Genomic DNA, 21,668 nt, shown 5'->3' with positions numbered 1-21,668 from the left:
GCTCCCTGAGTGCGATGCCCCGAGCGGGTCCCCCGGTCACGGTGCTGCCCGCATGTGATGCCCAGAGCGGGTCCCCTGGTCACGGTGCTTCCCGCGTGCGATGCCCCAAGAGGGTCCCCTGGTCATGGTGCTCCCCGAGTGTGATGCCCTGAGCAGGTCCCCTGGTCACGGTGCTCCCCGAGTGTGATGCCCCGAGCGGGTCCCCTGGTCACGGTGCTCCCCGAGTGCGATGCCCCGAGCGGGTCCCCCGGTCACGGTGCTGCCCGCATGTGATGCCCAGAGCGGGTCCCCTGGTCACGGTGCTCCCCGAGTGTGATGCCCCGAGCGGGTCCCCTGGTCACGGTGCTCCCCGAGTGCGATGCCCCGAGCGGGTCCCCTGGTCACGGTGCTTCCCGCATGTGATGCCCAGAGCGGGTCCCCTGGTCATGATGCTCCCCACATGCGATGCCCCAAGAGGGTCCCCTAGTCATGGTGCTCCCCACATGCGATGCCCCAAGAGGGTCCCTTGGTTATGGTGCTACCCAAATGCGATGCCCCAAGCAGGTCCCCTGGTCACGGTGCTTCCCGAGTGCGATGCCCTGAGCAGATCCCCTGGTCAGGTCACACAGGGCTGGGAAGTGTGTGCCCTGTCAGGGCCCCTGCAGGTCACATGGCAGTGGGCAGTGTGGCAGGACAAGTGGCCAGGAGCAGGGGTACAGTCCGCCACACTCAGGCCCCGAGAGCTGAGGAGAAGAAGGGACGTTTATGACTTGGAGTAGAAGAATTCAGACACATGCATTCCGAGTGCAGGACAGGGAAGCAGCAGCAGGAGGGGGGTGGGGGGGTGGGGTGGGGGGAGAGGCCCACAGTCCCCGCTCCCGGCCGCACCACCTCCCTGAGCAAAGTGGGAACCCTCGGCCCCCAGAGCTGCTCCGTGAAGGCAGAATCGCGCTGTGGCCGCTTCCTTCGTGGTCCCGGTCCTGAGACTTAACACCTGATGACGAGTTTGAAAGCCCCCTGAGCCGGGCCCCGCAGATGAAGGACAGTGGGCGTCAGAAGCACACGGGGCCGCGGGCATCAGGCGTGTGCGTGGAGGGTGCACAGCTCCGGTCCTGTCCCCAGGGGCCTGGATCATCACCGGCGGCTCCCACGCGGGTGTGATGAAACAGGTGGGCGAGGCGGTGCGTGACTTCACGCTGAGCAGCAGCCACAACGAAGGAGAAGTCGTCACCGTCGGAGTGGCCACGTGGGGCACCGTGCACAACCGTGAAGACCTGATCCACCCCTCGGTGAGCTCGGCCACCTCTCCTGGTGGGCGGCGTCAGAGGGGGTGACGTTAGGGCCCCCTGGGTCTGCAGTGGACGGGCCGCTGCCTGGACACCAGGGTAAATGCAGCACGGAGGGCGGAGCCTGGACAGGGGTGCAGGAGACCGGGGCTCACGCCCAGCCGCACCACAGACCCTGATGGCCAGGGCGAGCGGCTGACGTGGCTGGACCCCCTTGCGATTACAGGATGGGTCCACGTAAGAGCCACCACGGGTCTTAGAAACACAGAAACGACTTAGCAGAAAGCAGGGGCGTGGCCGCCTCTGCGCGGCCAGAGAGTGTCGCGTTCTGATCCCAAAGCCTGACCTCTGAACCCTGTGAACCCGGCCCTCACAGGTGCTCTGAGTCCAGGCGCCACGGTGCTCTGGTTCTGGTAGTCATTACCGAGCCACCCAGGCGCCCCCCTTCCCTCCGGCTTCTGATCCTCGGTCCTCATGTCCTTCTGGGCCTTGGCTGGCGGCTCCTCAGTGTCCAGAGCTACGGACGCTCTGCCGGCGCGTCGAAGCCGGTCGAAGCTCGCTCTGCCCGCCCCCCACTCCCGTCTGGCGTCACCAGGCGTGCCCTTGCACCTGTGCTCCTACCGCAGCCTGTTCAAGGCCCCTCGGACGTTGTCCCTCACGTCCCCAGCGTCCTTCCGGTGTCCGCCCGTTGCCTGGTTCCAAGGCCATCTCCACATTTGTGCGAGTTTCTTATGGCGACGCTCCACTTCCTGATTGTCAGATCTGTTCCGGTTTCCCGCGGCCGCTGCAACAGACGATCGCGCACCTGGTGGCTCAGAGCCGCAGAAATGCGTTCTCTCCCCTTCGGAGCCAGGGCTCCGGATCGGCCTCGCCTGGCCCGGATCCCGGTGCGGCGGGGCCCTGCTTCCTCCGGAGGCCGGAGGCCGGCGGGGGGCGGGCAGCCGGTCCTTGCCTTCCGGTGGCCGCTGGCTTTCCCCGGCCGTGGCCACATTGCCCCGATCTCTGCCTTCACGGTCACTGGGCTCTCCTCCTGTTGTGGTCAAATCTCCCTCTGCCTCCCTCTCGGAAGGTCGCTGTGGAGACATATAGGACCCACCCGGATACTTCAGGATAAATCTTCCCCGTGTTACGATCCTTAACTTAAATCTATAGGGGCTCTTTTTCCAAATGAGGGAACGTTCACAGCTTCCAGGAATGAGGACTTCGTATCTTTGGGGGTCACTTTCCAGCCTACTAGGCCCCCATTTCTGGCAGTCAAGATGCAGAACTCTCTGTCTGTCTGTGTCTGACTCTCTCCGGCCATCCCCAGGGCGGCTTTCCTGCCGAGTACGTCGTGGACGAGGAAGGCCAAGGGCACCTGACCTGCCTGGACAGTAACCACTCCCACTTCATCCTTGTGGACGACGGGACCCACGGCTGCTACGGGGTCGAGATTCCCCTGAGGACGAGGCTGGAGAAGTTCATATCGGAGCAGACAAAGGAAAGAGGAGGTGAGGGAGCCCCCATGTGTCTGCTGTCCCTCAGGTCATACGTAGACCACCGGTAGTCACTCTACACCACAAGCACGGCTCAGTCTGGAAATAGCAACGTGCATAACTCGGCCCTGACGTGTCTTCCCTCGTGGGTGAGATGGGCCAGGTTCCAGGACACGGGAAGGGCAAATGCACAGGATGTGAGGGGCGGAGAAGGGACCGGAATAGCAGCAGGTCCTAGCTCTGTGCCAGGTTGGGCGGGCCCCTTCAGAGCCATGGTGTTCAAGCTTCACTGCGCGTCAGAGTCCCCGGCGTGCGGGGAGAACTTGCCCTTCTCTGTGCTCAGGTGAGGCTGAGGCTGCCGGCCTGGGGACCGCGTGAGAGCCCCGCTGTGCCCCAGAGAGCCTAGGTGGGGGTGTGGGGCCGGAGACACCAAGGCGGCACGTCGGGGGACGTTTGCTGCCCCGGAGAGATTTCTGAAGTCTTTGCAGGTGCCCTGGCTGCCGGGACGGATGGGGGGGCTCAGGGCGAGGGCTGAGCGGACGGGACAGAGGATGGAGGTCCCGACGCTGTGCTCCCCTGCCATGTGTGTGGTGCCTAAAGCCCACCCGCTTGGCGTGCGCAGACTTGAGGCTCCACGAAAGGCATGCCGAGGAAAGCAGGCTGGTCGGGGTGGCCTCTGAGGCAGACAGCCCTGCCTTCGCCTGCACCCCCAGAAAGGGAACAGAAGTAGAAGGTGGACGAGCCATCTCAGGGCTCGAATTTGCTCTCATCACGTACAACAGGCAGATGGTCCACTGACGGCCGGGCGTCAGCCTTTGAAAACCACTCAGTACCAACTGCCCATCTCCATCGATGCCTCTGGAGCTGGCGGGAGGCGGGAAAGAGGGCCCCAGGGGGAGGGTCTGGGCCCCCGCATCCCTAATTCGGGGTTCATGCTTCGTCCTAGGAGTGGCCATCAAGATCCCCATAGTCTGTGTGGTGCTGGAGGGGGGACCTGGCACACTGCACGTGAGTACTGGCCTGTGGGGTGGGGATCTGAGGTGCAACCCTGCTGCGGGGGGCGCTCTGGCCCAGAGCCCCGTGACTGGCACCCCAGCAGGGTCGTTGGCAAGGGGGAGGGGCAAGGAGAAAGAGTGGTGACTGTGGGTGGGAAGGCAGCCTTCGAGGAGGTGCCCTGCTGCGGGGTGGGGGGACACTGGCTCCGGGCCTGGGTGGCTGACCAGTAGGAGGGGCCGCAGGGGGACCCGCACGGCACCTTCTTGCAGGACCCCAGGGTGGCCACTCTGCACAGTTCTCGAAGTGCCGGCCCTCGGGCACCCCAGCCCCATGGGACTAGCAGCTGGACGTAAAGCAAGTTCCTTGCTTGTTTTAACACATTCTCCTCGATGGAGGAAGGCTGACCGCAGGGACACATGATGCTCTTACAGCCTGCAGGTTTGGGGCAGGAGCAAAGACATTGCATTTATGGGACTGGAGGAAATGTGTGTTCATGCTTAGGAATGGCAGGAGAGCTCCCCCATTTCAGACCCAGTCCCCGGGGGACAGGAATGCATCTGGTCCCCTGTCCCCTCCCCACGCGGGGTTCTCTGCATGGAAGCCCCGCTCCCTCACGCCCAGAGCACGGTGCCTGCTCATGTGGAGGGTGTCCTTCCCGCGGGGGTCCGAGTCCCTTCCTGAAGTTGACCTCGTGCCGGGTGTCCAGGGCTCTCCTCGTGTGGCCCTGGTCTCACCCTGGGCCTTAACGAGGGAGCGAAACCGCAAGCCGGCGGCACGGTCCCCCGGGGATGGCTCCCTCAACCACACACCCGTGGGCCGAAACGCCGTAGGGCTCCCGTTCCGGTGGCCACGGTCCACCTGAGCAGTAGGCCTGAAGGAGCCGGTCTGTCAGGTGGACGCCCCTGTGTCAGGATTAGCGCCTTTCGCCCCCAGCAGCGGAGGCTTCCAGACTCAGTGTTTTCGCTTCATTTCTCAGTAGCCCCGTAGCCTTGACGCTGAGATGCCCGTGGTTCAGGGGTCAGAGCGGGGCGGGCACTCGGGCCCCGGGGCTCACCGTGGGCCCCTGCGTTTCAGACCATCTATAACGCCATCACCAACGGCACCCCCTGCGTGGTGGTGGAGGGCTCGGGCCGCGTGGCCGACGTCATCGCCCAGGTGGCCGGCCTGCCCATATCTGAGGTCACCATCTCCCGGATCCAGCAGAAGCTGAGTGTGTTCTTCCAGGAGGTGTTTGAGACCCTCACTGAGAGCAGGATTGCGGAATGGACCAAGAAGGTAGGCACACAGGCACCTGCTGGCTCCCAGACGCCCTTAGCCTGGAATCAGGACCAGGGCCTAGAAACAGAGACCCCGCGGGCCTGGAGCATGGATGTGATCTTGGAGGAGCGGGGGGCTTTGTGCCAGGTGGGGGCCCAGGGTGGACGGAGAGCCCTCAACTGAGGCAGCACGTTGTCCCGCCCAGGGGGAGGGCATGTCTTGAACCTCTGTCCCCAGAACTGCAGGCTGGACTGGGGAACGGACGGGGCTGACAGCACAGCCGTTTGGGAGCGAGGACTGCCTGGGTCAGGGGGCAGGAGGCGGCTGTTGAGCCCAGCGCAGGGCAGAGGGGTAGAGGGCGAGCTTCAGGCGGCGCGGGGCTGCCGGGTGACGGCCACGGGATCTGGTGCAGCCTCCAAGCCTGGTGAGCCCCAGGCCGCCCGGGCAGATTAATGGGGGCGTTTGAGCCCTGGCAAGGCGGGGGGGCAGGGGGACCGTGAGGCCGCAGGGGCCTGAGCGCGGCTCCTGGGGGCCGTGGGGTGTCTGCGCGCCCCTCAGCCGGAGGCGTCGGCAGGCGTGAGCCCATCCTGAGGATTCGCAGCTCCGGTGAGCGTTCCAGGGGACCCCAGCCCCGGTCTCCGGGGTGTTTGGGAGACCCAGTCCCCGGGGGCAGGCTGGTTATACTGCCTGGAAGCAGGGAGCCTCAGGTCATCAGGACCTCCTCGTGAGGACCGGGCACGGCTCTCATTTCAGGTGTCCTGCTGGTTCTCTCTCGCCCTTTGGTTCTGGGGTAATTTTAGGTCCGTAGAATGGTTGCAAAGGTAGCAGAGCGCTTCTGGCCAACCGTTACCCAGCCCGTCCCGAGGGTCACATCCCGCAGAGCTGCGGTCAGAACTGAGAGACGAGCCAAAGCTCGCACTGTTGCTTTTGACGTTGGTCTGCTAATGTCCTTTCTCCGTCCCGGGATCCAAATCAGACTCTACCACATCGCGTTTAGCCTTTTCCCTTTCATTATGCGCCCCCCTCCTTCCTCCTTCCTTCCCCTCCCCCTCCTTCCTTCCTCCCTACTTCCTTCTTTCTCTCCTTCCTTCCTTCCTTCCTTCCTTTCCTTTCTTCCTCCCTCCCTCCTTCCTCCTTCCTTCCCCTCCCCCTCCTTCCTCCCTCCCTCCCTCCCTCCCTCCCTTCCTTTCTTCTTTCTTCCTTCCCCTCCCCCTTCCTTCCTTCCTTCCTTCCTTCCTTCCTTTCTTCTTCCTTCCTTCCCTCCCCCTCCTTCCTCCCTCCCTCCCTCCTCCCTCCCTCCCTCCCTTCCTTCCTTCTTTCTTCCTTCCCCTCCCCCTCCCTCCCTCCTTCTTCCTTCCTTCCTCCCTTCCTTCCCTCCCCTCCCCCTCCTTCCTTCCTCCCTCCCTCCTCTCTCCCTCCCTCCCTCCTCCCTTTCTTCCTCCTTCCTTCCTTCCTCCTTCCTCCCTCCCTCCCTTCCTTCTTTCTTCCTTCCCCTCCCCCTCCTTCCTTCCTCCCTCCCTCCCTCCTTCTTCCTTCCTTCCTTCCTTCCTTCCTTCCTTCCTTCCATCCCTCCCCCTCCTTCCTCCCTCCCTCCCTCCTCCCTCCCTCCCTCCCTTCCTTTTTTCTTTCTTCCTTCCCCTCCCCCTTCCTTCCTTCCTTCCTTCCTTCCTTCCTTCCTTCCCTCCCCCTCCTTCCTCCCTCCCTCCTTCCTCCCTCCCTCCCTCCCTTCCTTCCTTCTTTCTTCCTTCCCCTCCCCCTCCCTCCCTCCCTTCCTTCCTTCTTTCTTCCTTCCCCTCCCCCTCCCTCTCTTCCTTCCTTCCTTCCTCCTTCCTTCCTTCCTCCTTCCTTCCTCCCTCCCTTCCTTCTTCCTTCCCCTCCCCCTCCTTCCTTCCTCCCTCCCTCCCTCCTCCCTCCCTCCCTTCCTTCCTTCTTTCTTCCTTCCCCTCCCCCTCCCTCCCTTCCTTCCTTCCTTCCTTCCTTCCTTCCTAAGCCTGACGCTATTTAGCCAGCCACCAGATTGCAAGGATTTTCTAGAATGTCACCACAAACATTGGAAGAGAGACTGGGGGCTCTGGGGGTGGGCGGGCAGGCAAGGTGAGGAAGCGGGGGAGGAGTCTCAAGTTCAGCGGTGTCGGGCGTTCTGCAGACAGTCTCGTGGCGGGCGGAAGCCCTTACACTTGGGTGTATTTCCTCCCGGCAGACCTCTCGCACACGTGGTGTATTTAGTCCTTACACGTCTTCGTCTTCACCGTGGGGAGGCGAGGTGGTGGCCTCGTGCCGGGGTGCTGGCTGTGTGTCCGGGGCCTCGATTCTGCGGGCTCCCCTCGAGGAGGCGGGGGGCCGCCCGTCACCCCAAACCTCACCTGGGCCGTGTCGGTTGCAGATCCAAGACATTGTGCGGAGGCGGCAGCTGCTGACCATCTTCCGGGAAGGCAAGGATGGCCAGCAGGACGTGGACGTGGCCATCCTGCAGGCCTTGCTGAAAGGTGAGGGCCGGGCAAGGTGGGGCGGAGGGAGAAGCGGAGGGGAGGTGCCCGGGGCCCGAGCTTGGAGGCACCAGAAGACCCACCCCTGAGTCAGAGGCACCGGTCAGAGGGCAGCCGGGGGTGGGCCACGTCGGGGCCCAGCTCACGGCCCCGCCAGGCAGGTGGGGGCCCGCAGCCGGGGCTGGGGGTTCGGGCTCCTTTCTCCGACTTACCTTCCTCAGCGGAGCCCGAGTGCAGCCGCACGAGTGGTCCCTGCGCGGCATCGCAGCCGCCCATACAGTGTCGGGGAAGGAAGAAGGCCTTGGGAGGCCCGCTGCTGACCTGCGTGCTTTCTCATGTGCCGGCGCTCCCACGGCCCCTCCTGGGCGATAGAGCTCCCGCGGCGGCCGCCCCTGGGCCAGCCCCTGGCCTGCCCTCCGCCCCACACTCCCCTCTCCCTCCGATTCTGGGGGACGGCAGGTGCTCCTGCCCCTCCCGCTGTGGACGACGTCCCCACGCCAGGAAGCCATCGTGCTGGCTCCTCACCCCCGGGGGACGCGGCCCAGGCGGAGCAGGGCGGCAGGAAGCTTTGCCGGGAGAGGGGGGCAAGCCTGGGCTTGTTCCGTGGCCTCCTCCTGACAGAAGGACTCGGGATGGCACGTAAAACCTCACGGAGCCAGTGAGACGGTTAAAACCCGGACCGGGGCTCTCATTTGAAGACCCCCGTCCGGGGAGACAGAAGAACCGGGAAGAGCCGGTTGAACAGACTCAGAGCAGCTGTGCGGGAGCCGGGATGCCACCAAGGACGCCGAAGGCCGGGAAGCCCCTGTGAAGATCCACGTGACCACAGGGGTTCGACAGTGTCCGCTCGTGGCACTCGACCCTCCTGTTCACAGACGGGGCAGTGAGAGCGTCTGTCCCCTCCTTGCCTTCTTCCGTGAAGGGACCACGGAGCAGGAAGAGAGAATGCCAGGCTGCCACGTCTGGGAGGTGGTGACGAGGGGCCTCGGGCCCTGAGCGGGGGCATCCCTGCACAGCGCCGGGGCGGGGTGGGGAAGGACCCCTGCTCATGGCCAGGACGGAGCCCAGCGCCTGTTCTCCGAGTTCAAGAGCAAGTGAAGATAATGCTGTGAATCGTGGTTTCTCCTGGGTGCGGGGGGAGCTGAGCGGGGAGGCCGTGCGGGCCTCTGGGCTGTGGGAATGTTTCATTTCTCGTTCGTGGCGGTGGTTACACAGGTGTGGCCGTCGGCCAAAAGTCACGGTGCCTCCCACGTGTGCCGGGGGCAGGGCAGGTCCTGGGGGAGAATGAGGGCATATTTATTTCTGGAAGCCAACACAGTGTAATTGGTTGTTCAGGGGAGAGGCGGTGGGCCTCTGGGAGAAAGTGGCTCTTTCTTTATTATGTGTGTAATATATGAAAACAATAGAAATGCGTATATGGTTTTTCAGTAACAGTCCCCTTTAAAGATTTGTTTATTTATTTTGAGAGAGAGACAGAGAGGGAGGGAGAGAGAGGGAGCGAGCAGCAGGGGCAGAGAGAAAAGGAGAGAGAGAGAATCCCAAGCAGGCTCTGTGCTGTCTGCGCAGAGCCTGATGGGGCTTCAACTCGTGAACCGCGAGATCATGACCTGAGCCAAAACCAAGAGTCGGATGCTTAACCGACTGAGCCACCCGGGCACCCCAGTGACAACCCCGTTTAAAAATCAACTTTATCGTGGCGCCTGGGTGGCACAGTCGGTTAAGCGTCCGACTTCAGCCAGGTCACAATCTCGCGGTCCGTGAGTTCGAGCCCCGCGTCGGGCTCTGGGTTGATGGCTCGGAGCCTGGAGCCTGTTTCCGATTCTGTATCTCCCTCTCTCTCTGCCCCTCCCCCATTCATGCTCTGTCTCTCTCTGTCCCAAAAATAAATAAACGTTGAAAAAAAAGATTAAAAAAAAATCAACTTTATCGAGGTTATGGTTTAAAGAAGGTGACGTCCCCCATCCTGGGTTTACTGCTGGATGCGTTTGAGCGGGTGCGTACCCTGCGTACTGATGCAATCCAGATACAGGACAGCTCCCCCCACCCCCAAGAGCTCCCTCGTGCTTCTGTGTGCCTTGGGTAACCATCTGTCTGCTTTCTGTCCTTGGAGACGGTTTTGCCTGTGCTAGAAACTCACAGAAATGGAATCATACACTCGGTGTTCTTTTGTGTCTTGCGTCGGCTCAGAGCAGCACGTTTGAGATTCTTCCACGTGGGCGTGTGTCAGAGCTCTGTTCCTTTCTACTGCTGAGTGTTATTTCACTGTGCGAAGGTTAGGGTTAGCTCGCTTCTCCACCCGCCTGTCCCCGGACCCGAAGGCCGCCTCTGGTGTGGGGCTCCGATAAAAGCTGCAGTTTGTTCCCGTTTCTCTCGGGTCCGCATCTCGGGGAGTGGAATTATGGTTCTCTGTGGCACGGGCACGTTTATAAGAAACCGCCCAACTGTTTTCCAACAAGATGGCACCGCCTTCCCTCGTTGCCAGCCGTGGACGTGGGCTCTAGCTTTTCTGTGTCTTCACCGGTGCTTGACAGGGTCAGTGTTTTAAACCGAAGCCGTCCTAGTGGGTGTGAAGTGACAGCTCGGGGTGGTTTGGATCTGCGTCTCTCTGATGGCCCGTGACACGATGCGTCTCTTCCTGGGCTTGTTGGCCGCGAGTTAGCATCCGGGGGACGTGCCTTTCAGATCGTCTGTCCGTGTTTGTTTGGTGGTCTGTCTTCTCAGTTTCGAGTTGCAGGAGCTCTTGAAATACTCTGATACGAATCCTTTGTTAGAGAGATGCCCCGGGGAGGTTTTCTCTTGGTTCCTGGCTCGCCTTCTGAGTTCCTTCAAGTTGTCTTTGACGAGCAGAAGGCTTACGTCTTACTGGAGTTTCATCTGTCCGTTTTGTCCTGTCTGGTCCGTGTCCTTCGCACCCCAGGAAATCTTTAGCTGCTCTGTGGCTGCAGATCTTGTCTCGTGTTTCGCCGTGGAGAGTCTGCAGGCACCGCCTTTACGTGTAGGTGTCTGGGGCACATCTCAGCTTGGGTCTTGTGTGTGGTGTCAGGCGAGCGTCCAAGTTCCCTTTTCACTTCCCCAAATAGCAGCCCATGCTTTAAGGTGTGAAACCCGCCAGGGAGAGCAGGAAGCAGTTGGGAAAGCCGCTGTAGAGCCTGGGTGGGGCGGTGGTTCTGCAGTCAAGGTGAGAAAGGAAACTGACGGGATATGCAGTGGTAACTTCCGAGGGTTCGTGCGAACACGCCTGCCTTTCAGACACCCGTGTCTTCTGTAAGCGCTGGGGCCAAGGGGCTTGACCAGGAGGTGGGGGCGGGGACGAGCCAGAGTGAGGCTGAAACCCGGAGATTCCCCGATTCCAGCACTGAAAGGAAACGTGCTTTTCACAAAGGTGTGTGCGTGGGGGGGATTCCGCCACTGGGCACACGGAGACACCACGGTTGGTGACAAATCCCTCCCTGTGTGACATTATCAGATGGCAGGGAAGTGGCTCTGAGACCCAGACGGAAGCCTCCTGACACGAGTGCTCTTACCTGCAGCCTCTCGGAGCCATGACCACTTTGGCCACGAGAACTGGGACCACCAGCTGAAGTTAGCGGTGGCGTGGAACCGCGTGGACATCGCCCGGAGCGAGATCTTCACCGACGAGCGGCAGTGGAAGGTAGGGCTCCTGGGCTACCCCGTGGAGGGCCTTGTTGGCCCCCGGGAGCAAGGCCAGGCCCCGGAGGGGGGCCTCTGCCCGACCCCAGCCCTTCCCCCGGTGGAGACAACGGCAGTCCCGTCTCCAGCGGCCTTGCCATCAGGGTGTGCGAGGCCTGCCCCCCACGGTGCTCTCTCTCAGCCTTCAGAGCTGCACCCCGTGATGACGGCCGCCCTCATCTCCAATAAGCCCGAATTCGTGAAGCTCTTCCTGGAGAACGGGGTGCGGCTGAAGGAGTTCGTCACGTGGGACACCCTGCTCTACCTGTACCAGAACCTGGACCCCTCCTGCCTGTTCCACAGCAAGCTTCAGAAGGTGCTGGCCGAGGAGCCGGAGCGGCCGGTCTGCGCGCCCCCCGCCCCCCGGGTGCAGATGCACCACGTGGCTCAGGTGCTCCGGGAGCTGCTGGGGGACTTCACGCAGCCGCTGTACCCCCGGCCCCGGACCGGCGACCGGCCGCGGCTCCTGCTTCCCGTGCCGAACATCAAGCTAAACGTGCGTGCTGGTGACGTGGCCCCAGCCCCACTTGGCCCGTGTGCTGGGCCGCTGCTATGTCCTGAGGGCTTCTTTTTAAAAGAAATTGTGCTTTATTTTTTTGGGAAAGAAATATGCTCCATTGTAGTCTGCCAGGGCCCCCATAAAAAAATACCACAGACCTGGTAGCTTAAACAACAGATGTTTAGTCCCTCACGGTCTGGAGGCTGAAGTCTGGGCTCGAGGCATCGCGGGGCTGGTTTCTAGGGGGGCCTCTCTTTCTGGCTTGAGGACAGCCGCCTTCCTGCCACGTCCTCACGTGGTCTTCGCTCAGCGTGCAGGCAGAGAGATACGGAGAGCAACGGGGTCCCTTCCCCTTCTTACAGGGACACAGGTCCCATCAGATCAGGGCCACAACCTATGACCTCATTCAACCTTAATCACCTCCAAATACGGTCACTTTAGGAGCTGGGGCTTCAATGTATGAACTTTGGGGACATGTTTTCATCCATTATTCTCCCTTTCTAAAAATTTCAGACAGTACAAAAGGTTATGCAGGGAAAATGATCTCCTTCGTGCCTTGTACCCCCCCGTCCTGGCCACCAGGTGAAATTGGATTTTCATGTGGTCAGGTCAGCAAGATTCCGCCACATCGCTGTGAGGTGCCCAGCATGTGCACTGCCACACAGGAGCGCGGGAGAGATTGTTTTCTAGTCTCCGTCCATGTTTGATGGGAATCTTGACTCATCTCGGTGTTAAGTGGGAGCCTGGCTTCTGAATTTATGTTAGCAAGTATCCGTCTCCCAGTTCTTTAAGTTTTTTAATGTTTCTTTTTGAGAGAGAGAGAGAGAGAGAGAGAGAGAGAGAGCGTGAGCAGGGGAGGGGCAGAGGGAGAGGGGGACAGAGGATCTGAAGCAGGCTCCAGGCTCGGAGCTGTCAGCATGGAGCCCGACGCAGGCCTCAAACCCATACACCGTGAGAGCATTACTTGAGCCAAAGTCAGACACTTAACCAACTGAGCCACCTAGACGCTCTGTTACCAAAACATTTTTAATCCTATTTTGATCTCAACTTGATTGCATTGTAACATGTGTTTACTATGATACTGGATTATGTTGCTGATATTTTCATGGTTTTTGCATCAGAATGTTTGAAGCTTTGATTGTGGTTTTATTTTGGGGGCTGTCTTGGTCAGGTTCTGGTATCAGCTTGATGTTGTCCTTGTGGAAACCATTGGGAAATCTTCCTCATTTCTTTGCTCTGGAACAGTTTATGTGGCTGGAACTCCCTGTTCTTACAGATCAGCAGGCTCTCCTAGGAGTCCATCAGGGCTCAGTGCCTTTTTCGGTAGTAGCTCTGAGGATTTTCTCAGTTTCTTTTCTGATAATTGATCTGTTGAGCTTTTCTATGTGTTCTAAGATTAGATTTGGGTTTTTCTCTTCTGCTAGAAAATTACCCGCTTCCTTGAGTTTTCAAATTCATCCATCGTCCCAGGTAGGCTATGCCTGACTCTGGAGAAAGACGTGGCTGTGGCTTGGTTTTGTATATTCACAGTTCTGCATTTCTTAATTCCAGCGTATTTAAGATGCCCTTTAAGAAGGTCAAAATTGGAAGCTACAGTTAACTGTGTCTACAACTTAATTTGTCGATTAAGTTTTTAAAAATATAAAGATAAGCTTTTAGGAAATGTACAAAATGACTTGAAGAAAGTGGAATTTTGTGCTTGAAGTGGGAAGTTGTTCTCACCTCTGGTAATTATTTCCAGACCATCTGAGTAGGTGTTTACTTACTGATCAGCCAGGAAGCTGGATTCCCATGTGACTGTGTAAATTGAGTGTGTCTGGGGGCGAGGGGCCCTCCTGCTCACAAGTAATCCTTGTCTGTTCAGCAACAGTTCCTTGTTGGTCTTCTCTGCAGGCGACACTGTAGGTTCCCTTGAGGAGCTCACTGCCACGAATCTATAACAGACTCTGTGTTGGAAGTTTACCTCACAGAAAAAGGCTGGATGCCGTCAGCTAAGATGAAGGAGACTAGAGGTGCCTGGTGTGTAACATGAGGCTACAATTGTTGGCAAAGGAGTTAGCTGGGTGTTCCACTTTCTGAGTGTTTCCACATGTCTCCAGAGTGATGGTCTTAAAACTCCAGTGTACATGAGATTGATCTAAAGTGTTGCTGAAGATGCAGGTTGTAGGGCTCACCCTCCAGGAACAGTGGTTCCAGAAAGGTGTGGAGCTGGGCTCAGGACCTGCATGCTCAGCAGGCACACCCAGGGATGCTGAAGCTAGTGGGGACCTAGGAGAGGTTCTGAATGTCCACTGCTCACCAGGTGCAGGGAGTGAGTCTCCGGTCCCTCTACAAGCGTTCACCAGGCCACGTGGCCTTCACCATGGACCCAGTCCGTGATCTTCTCATTTGGGCCATCATCCAGAACCGTCGGGAGCTGGCAGAAATCATCTGGGCACAGGTAACCAGACCTGTTTCTCAGCACACACGGCTACATGTGGACTCAGCCAGGGAGAGTGGCCAGAAAGCCAGTGCCGACAGCAGGTGGAGGAGCACGTGGCCTTGGAGGGAGGGCGGTGGGCGTCCATGACCCCAGAAGAGACCCAGGGTGCCCAGTGGTGGAGAACAGAGAATTTGGCTCAGGCAAGGAAAGAATTTTAAGAAGCTGTGCTGCCCCCTGCTGTTCTGTCCAGGGGCTGAGCTCAGGGGGCACACACAGCTGGGAGGAGCCGCCCTCCATGGCCCACACAGGGGGATTCCGGTGGGTCGGCACCTGTGCTGTGGCCGTCCTGTTCATTAGACAGTCTGTAGGCAAGTTACATCCCCGGAGGTGCTACATCTCTTTCCACTGACCGTTAGGGGTCTCAACAGAGACAGTCTCGTACTTAGATGGGGGAAGAGCCCCTTTCTGAGCCACCTGAGAACATCGGTCAGCAGCTCCCTTGCCACTGGGCCCGTGGGCAGCTTGGTGGTCATGACGGAGGACATGCCAGGTGGGGCCTGAAGCCAAGTGTTGTGGGCCCAAGTCTCTCACACGTGGTTCTCCTTTACTTCAAGCAGATTCTCTTCTTAAAACAAAGTGTCATTTTTTCTCAGAGAGGTCCCCTACCTCTCAGTGTTGGCCTTTCCAAATTGCTGTTGTGGAACCGGTCCCCTCCCCAGTGACACCAGCAGAGTAGCATAGGTGGCTTCCTACCTGGTCTGTGGTTCTGGGGGTTTTGCCCTCTCCCAAAGTGTGTGGTGGGTCCGTGGTGGAGCTGGGCCTGACCGTGGCCTCAGGCTTGCTCTGTGGGGCAAAGTGGATGGGAGGCCCAGAGATTTCCAGGCTCTGCCACCGGCCCCTCGTCCTGGGCCAGTGCTGCCTTCTGACCAGGCAGTGCTTTGAGAGCTTCCCTTGAGATTTTCTTAACATCCCTGGTGCCGCTGAGGCAGGGCGCCCAGAGCCTTGAGAGGTCTTGCGTAGACCTGGTCCCATTTGTGCTCTTCAGCCCCATGCCGGGGGTTGACCAGATGCCCAGGGAGCGCTGAGATTCATGCCTGCATCGGGTCCGTGCTCTGGGTGGGTGAGCAGACCGCTCCCGCTGGCCAGTGCGGGAGCCCGGGCCACCAGCTAAGGCTCACCTCTAGATCTGGGGTGACCCAGGTGATACAGACAGGAGCACAAGTAATCAGCTAGTGGCCCATGTGTCGCGGGGCCTCTGTTCTCATCACCCCTGGGCAGCGTGTCTGGGGTTCCCGGGCTGGACCACCCAGGTTCTCACTGTGGCCTCCCTGGTACCCAGAGCCAGGACTGCATTGCCGCGGCCTTGGCCTGCAGCAAGATCCTGAAGGAGCTGTCTAAGGAGGAGGAGGACACGGACAGCTTGGAGGAGATGCTGGCGCTCGCTGACGAGTATGAACACAGAGCCATCGGTGAGTCCACAGGTGGCGGCCTTGGACCACGGCTCCCCTCCTCACATGTCACCCCAGGATCCTCGTCCCCGGCCTCCGCCCCCAGTTCTGTCCAGACCGTCTCATCGGCTGGGGCTGCTCCCTGACGCTGTGCCCCGGCATCAGGGACTAGGACCCTGCTGCCATGACACGGTTTTCCTCGTCCCAGGGGTGTTCACCGAGTGCCACCGGAAGGATGAGGACCGAGCTCAGAAGCTGCTCACCCGCGTGTCGGAGGCCTGGGGCAAGACCACCTGCCTGCAGCTAGCCCTGGAGGCCAAGGACATGAAGTTCGTGTCTCACGGAGGCGTCCAGGTGACGTGCTGCAGGCTTGCTTCCGGGAGGAGCTGTCCGTGGTGCTGCCGGTGCGGGTGCAGCCCCCGCTCACACAGAGGCACATGGGTCCCTGTGCTGCGGGGACCCGGGGACAGGCCTGGGCCTTGGTCCTGTGCTGCGGACCGACACACCCTCTCCACTCCCTTTGCAAGTCAGCAAACTGGTGCTAAGAGAGAGTGGGCGGGGGGTCCCCTACCTGGGAGCCTACAGTCCTCCACGCGGCCCCAGCCCTTACCTCCGGGAAAGACTGCCCGGCCCTGCCCACCCGAGCCTCTTCCTCCGCCGGAAGATGACGGGGCCTGTCCCGTGCTGCCCACCACGCTGCGTGGCTGGGGGCTCAGAGTGCCGTGCTTGGGGCATGCAGGCGTGTGGCGCCGAGAAGACACATTGTTCACCCTCAGGGGTGGGGCACAGGGGGTGCCCACCGGCCTGAAGCTGCCTCCTCTGTCCACAGGCCTTTCTAACCAAGGTGTGGTGGGGCCAGCTCTGCGTGGACAATGGGCTCTGGCGGGTGATCGTGTGTATGCTGGCCTTCCCGTTGCTCTATACCGGCCTCATCTCCTTCAGGTGCCAGCCTGGCCGCTGGGCTGTAGGGGGAGGGAGGGGGTGCAGGGCCCCAGACCTTCCTTCCCAAATGTGCTTGCTAGGGGCAGGTCACACCTGTCTTGGTGGCTGCTACCAGGTCATACGGTGATAGAGAGGCATGCAGGCGGGAGGCAAGGGGGGAGGGGTCTCTCTGTGTGCTGAACACCTACTGTGCCAAGCACCAAAAATGGGCTGAGCACTGGCCCTGCCCTGAGCACCTCTCTGCACTGAGTGCTGGCCCTGCCCTGAGCACGCTCCCTGCACTGAGCAACCCCCTGCACTGAGCACACCACAGCCCTGAGCACCCTGTCTGCACTGAGCACCCCTGCCCTGAGCACCCCTGTCCTAAGCACCCCTGCCCTAAGCACCACTTGCCATGAGCACCCCCCTCTGCACTGAGCACACCCCTGCACTGAGCTGGCCCCTGCCCTGAGCACCCCCCTGCACTGAGCAGCCCCCATGCACAGAGCTTCCCCCTGCACTGAGCACCCCCCTGCCCTCAGCACTGGCTCTGCACTGAGCTCCCCCTGCACTGAGCACTCATCCTGCACTGAGCATTCCCCTGCACTGAGCACCCCCCTGCCATGAGCACCCCAGCACTGAGAACCCTCCATGACCTGAACACCCCCTTGCACTGAGCACCCACCTGCCCTGAGCACTGGCTCTGCACTGAGCTCCCCCCTGCACTGAGCATCCCTGGGCCCAATATTTATTTTCAGTCCCGGTGGAACCAGAGACAGGTGCTCTCAGGGCCCTCCCCATGTGGGGCCTTGTGGTGGAGCCCCCGTGTGGCTGTGTGTGGAGAGTCCGTGGGCTGCATGGATGCCCCCTGTGCCCAGGCCCGTCTCTGCCGTGTGACAGGAACACACCAGCGCGGTGGCCCTGCTCCTTAGGGGAGGCGGAGGTCCTTTGGGCTCCAGGCCCCTCACAGCCCACCCCCCTCCCGTCTGCATCTGCCCTGCAGGGAGAGGAGGCTGCAGGCCGGGCCGGGTCTGCCCCGGGTCCGAGCCTTCTTCAATGCCCCCGTGGTCATCTTCCACCTCAACATCCTGTCCTACTTTGCCTTCCTCTGCCTGTTCGCCTACGTGCTCATGGTGGACTTCCAGCCCACACCCTCGTGCTGCGAGTACCTCATTTACTTCTGGCTCTTCTCCCTCGTGTGCGAGGAGCTGCGGCAGGTGTGCCCGCCCAGCCCCCTTCCCCGCTTCCCTTGGGTCCCCGGCCCCCGCGGCCTGTCCACTGGTCCCCATCCCCACCCGCGTCCCCCGGCACTGGAACCCGCGGCTGGCTCACCTTCTCCGTAGGCCCACGGCGGGCTAACCGGGCACCTAGACGCTGCAGTCAGGGTCCAGGGTGGCATCAGAGTTCCCCAGGAGACGAGTGCGGGAGGCGGCGCTGTCCAGCTGGCTTCCCCTCTGGCTGTGCCGCCTCCTGAAGTCCGACCCGTTCCCAGGGGGCAAAGCCCCAGATCGGAGGGTGGGTGTGCCCTCCTCCCGAGGGGGGCCGTCTGCCCCACCCATCCGGTTGCCGGGGACCGGGGCTGCCGTGGTCCTGCTTCTCTGGTCTTCTGCGGAAGCAGGTGGACAGGGGTCCTGTGGGAAGCTGGCTCACACAGACAGGAGGGGGTTGTCCCTGCCACACACATTTGTGGACTGAGCAGGGTTGCGGTGGGTCGGACGGTGGGCTCAGGGCCGCCTGGCAATACCTCTGCCTGGGCTCCTCTCCCACTCTTCCTCGACCCAGGGTACCCGGGGACGGTGGGAATCTGTCCTCTTCCTGGCTAGCTTCACTCTCCGGGAAGGAGGGAGTGTTTTCATTGCTGCTGGTGAGGTTGGTGAAGACAGACCCCTAACCTCGTCCTCTCGCAGCTCTTCTATGACCCTGACGAGTTCGGGCTGATGAAGATGGCCCTCCTGTACTTCAGTGACTTCTGGAATAAACTGGATATCGGTGCCATCTTGCTGTTCATAGCAGGACTGACCTGCAGGTGAGCGGCCTGTCTTCTCTGAGGCTTCCCGTCTGCGGCTGCGGCCCGGCGGGCTCACGTCCCCTCTGGCCATGTCTGCTGTCTGTCTGGGGGACAAAATCTGCCCTGAGCAAAGGGGAAGTTGCCAGAGCTCCCGCCCCCTCAGAAGGCTGCGCACCTGCAGCCCAATGACTCCGCCTCCTGCTGGGGCTCCGCCCGCTCCTCTGCCCATTAGGGCCACGGGTGTCCCTGCCTCAGTCCCTTTCTTCATGAGGCAAGAGGGACCAGCCCAGCCATGCTGCTTCCCAAGAGGCCAGCATGGCCCACCACCCCTGCCCAAGGCTGGGCTTCTGGACCTTTCCGGATAACACCTCCCTGGAGGCACTGCTCCATGAGCTCACACCCTGTTTTTAGTTCTCTGGGGTCCGGGGGCCTCCAGAGCACACGTGGGCTTGGTCAGGCGAGCGGGCAGCTGGGGACGGGCTCTGGGAGCGGTGAGCTCAGGGGTCCTTGACTCTGCTGGGGGCCAGGCTCATACCAGCGTTGCTGTACCCCGGGCGCATCATCCTCTCTCTGGACTTCATCATGTTCTGCCTCCGGCTGATGCACATTTTCACCATCAGTAAGACACTGGGGCCCAAGATCATCATCGTGAAGCGGATGGTAAGGGGATCAGGGGGTCCGGATGCCAGTTGCAAGCGGGGTGCTCCAGGGCTTGAGCAAAGCACGTCCCTGCTTTGCCTTTGGGCTCCCAACCCCAGCATGCCCATCACAGGTCTTCGCCTGTATGTCACCTCTTCCAGACAGCCTCCCCTGATCTCCACAGCTCATTCCCGACCCCTGTTACAGCTCCTATCACTCCCTCCGTGGGTCATAGTCATACCCAGCCCCTCCTACACATCATGCCCAGCACCCTATTAGGATGTGGGGGCAGGCCAGGGCTGTGGCCCCAAGTGTCCCTGTCCAGGGTGACAGCAGCTCCTCCCACCACCGCAGAGCACACAGCCTGAGTATGGGGGGCAGCGGGAGTGTGTGGGTGGGCGGCTGCAGCTGGTGCCACCCTGTCTCTGCAGATGAAGGACGTCTTCTTCTTCCTCTTCCTGTTGGCGGTGTGGGTGGTGTCTTTCGGGGTGGCCAAGCAGGCCATCCTCATCCACAACGAGAGCCGGGTGGACTGGATCTTCCGGGGTGTCGTCTATCAGTCGTACCTCACCATCTTCGGCCAGATGCCGGCCTATATTGACGGTAGGACACGGGTCCCTGACGGCTCCGGCAGGGGTGCCTGGAAAGCCCCCTGAAGGCTGGGAGGTGAGGGGCGGGGAGTGGGGTGGCTCCCCGGGGGCCCGTGTGGCAGGAGACCCGGTGCATGTGATGCTTAGTTGCAGCGGGGGGGGGGGGGGGGGGTTGGCATCAGCTGGGTGGGGGGAGCCTGGGCCGTGGCTGAGATCTGGGGTGGGCCGAGGGTGCGGCCTGGGGCTCTGACACCCCTCCCGGACACCACATGCCACCCTGTCCCTCCTCCTCCTCCTCTAGACGGAGAGAATCCTTTCTGTACGCTGAGTTTTTTCTTTTCGACAGCATCATCGAGATAGAACACCTAATAGGAAAAGCTCACCTGTTTGAGGTGTGTGCTTCAGTGGTTTTCACCGTACTTACGGAATCGCATTTTAGAACATTTGCATCACCCACCAAAGACACGCACCCCCCTTAGCAGTCACCCCCCTTGTCCCCAGCCGTTGGCGACCTCTAATCTGCCTTCCCTCTAAACAGTCTGCCTCTGCTGGACATCTCGTATGAACTGGATGATGCAACGTGCGGTCTTTGCGTCTTGCTCTGTCTTAGCGTGACGTTTTCAAGACTCAGCCATATTGTAGCCTGCGTCAGCATTTAGTCCCCCTTTGCTGTTGTTAAACAATGTTCCATTGCACGGACAGGCCACATTTTGTTTCTGCATTTGTAAATCGGTGAGCTCCTGAGTTGTTTCTGCCTTCTGGCTGTTATGTATAACATTGCTCGGAACGGTTGTAACAGTGATGTTTCCAATTATGTGTCTGTGTGGACGTGTTTCCCTCCCTTCCGCTTGGATGCAGGTCAGGCAGTGGAACGTATGCCTGCTGGGTTGTGTGCTGTCTTTACCAGTTTGAGAAACGGCCACGCTATTTTCTACAGCAGCTGCACCATGTCTCGCGTCCCCACCGCAACAATACAGGGCCCAGCGCTCCAGATTCGAGCGGGCTTGTCACTGTTGTCTTTCTTGCTTCTGGCCATCCCAGTGGGCACGAGACGCGTCTCATTTCCCTGATGGCAAATGTGCTCGTGTGCTCACGGAGCCGTCCGCGTGCCTTCTTTGGAGAAACGTCTGCTCCTATCGTTGGCCCATTTTTCAAGTGGGTTATTTTTCTTTCTTCCTGAGTTACACGGACGCCAGTCCCTTCTCGTACTTCTGACTTGCAAATATGTTCCGCCATGCTGCAGGCTGTCTTGTCCCTTTCTGGATGGTGTCCTTTGAAGCACCAGGTTTTAATTTTGGCGAGGTCCACCCCCCCCCCCCCCAGTCGCTCTGGTCACTTGTGCTTTTGCTGTCGTATCTCAGAACCCGCTGCCTGACCCAAGATCGTGACCATTTACGTCTGTGTTGTTATTCTAGAAGTTAGAATAACTTCTTACTTTTGGCCTTTGAGCTATTTACGTTAATTTTGTAAACAGTGTGAGGCAGGGGTCACTCTTCTGCATGCAAATACCCAGTTTGTTGAAATCCCCATTGAATTGTCTTGGCCCCTTGTCAAAAACCAATGGACCATTAATGAAAGGGTTTATCTACAAACTCTCCATTCGGTTCCACTGATCTGTGTGTCTGCTCTTGGGCCAACACCACACAGCCTGGTGAGTGTCACTTTGTAGTAAGTTTTACGATTAGGACGTGTCAGGCCTTCAGCTTTGCTCTCCTTTCTCAAGATTGCTTTGGCCTCCAGGTCCCTTGGGTCCACACGCATTTTTGGATCAACCTCCCAATTTCTCCAAAAGGCATCTAGGACTTTGATGGTGAACGTGGGATGTCTTTCTGCTTATTTAGATCTTTAACTTCCTTCAACAAAATTTTGTAATTTTCCGGGTCTAAGCTACGCTGTTTTTGTTAAGTTTATTCCTAAGTGTTTTATTCTTTTCCATATTGCTGTAAAGAGAATTGCCTTATTCATTTTATTT

The 21,668-nt window shown here is 59.9% G+C and overlaps 1 protein-coding gene across 17 annotated transcripts in view; it reads left to right on the top strand.

Annotated features, from left to right (window-relative positions):
* Positions 1–21,668, top strand: part of TRPM2 (transient receptor potential cation channel subfamily M member 2) — a 58,219-nt gene that overhangs the window by 18,923 nt on the left and 17,628 nt on the right. For 16 of the 17 annotated variants that reach the window (XM_047846917.1, XM_047846914.1, XM_047846919.1 and 13 more), the window contains 15 exons: positions 1,102–1,268; positions 2,575–2,755; positions 3,687–3,748; positions 4,811–5,011; positions 7,377–7,479; positions 11,010–11,131; positions 11,312–11,665; positions 13,971–14,108; positions 15,430–15,559; positions 15,747–15,892; positions 16,368–16,480; positions 17,463–17,676; positions 18,367–18,485; positions 18,995–19,127; positions 19,538–19,709. In XM_047846917.1, the coding sequence (XP_047702873.1) occupies positions 1,102–1,268; positions 2,575–2,755; positions 3,687–3,748; positions 4,811–5,011; positions 7,377–7,479; positions 11,010–11,131; positions 11,312–11,665; positions 13,971–14,108; positions 15,430–15,559; positions 15,747–15,892; positions 16,368–16,480; positions 17,463–17,676; positions 18,367–18,485; positions 18,995–19,127; positions 19,538–19,709 (2,355 nt within the window). Of the gene's footprint in view, positions 1–1,101; positions 1,269–2,574; positions 2,756–3,153; positions 3,229–3,686; positions 3,749–4,810; positions 5,012–7,376; positions 7,480–11,009; positions 11,132–11,311; positions 11,666–13,970; positions 14,109–15,429; positions 15,560–15,746; positions 15,893–16,367; positions 16,481–17,462; positions 17,677–18,366; positions 18,486–18,994; positions 19,128–19,537; positions 19,710–21,668 lie in introns of those variants that run through there. The other variant, XM_047846928.1, reaches the window with a different exon arrangement.

This window comes from Prionailurus viverrinus, unplaced genomic scaffold, assembly GCF_022837055.1.
Source record: "Prionailurus viverrinus isolate Anna unplaced genomic scaffold, UM_Priviv_1.0 scaffold_42, whole genome shotgun sequence".
Classification (NCBI taxonomy): domain Eukaryota; kingdom Metazoa; phylum Chordata; class Mammalia; order Carnivora; family Felidae; genus Prionailurus; species Prionailurus viverrinus.
This window is presented reverse-complemented; position numbering and strand designations above follow the sequence as displayed.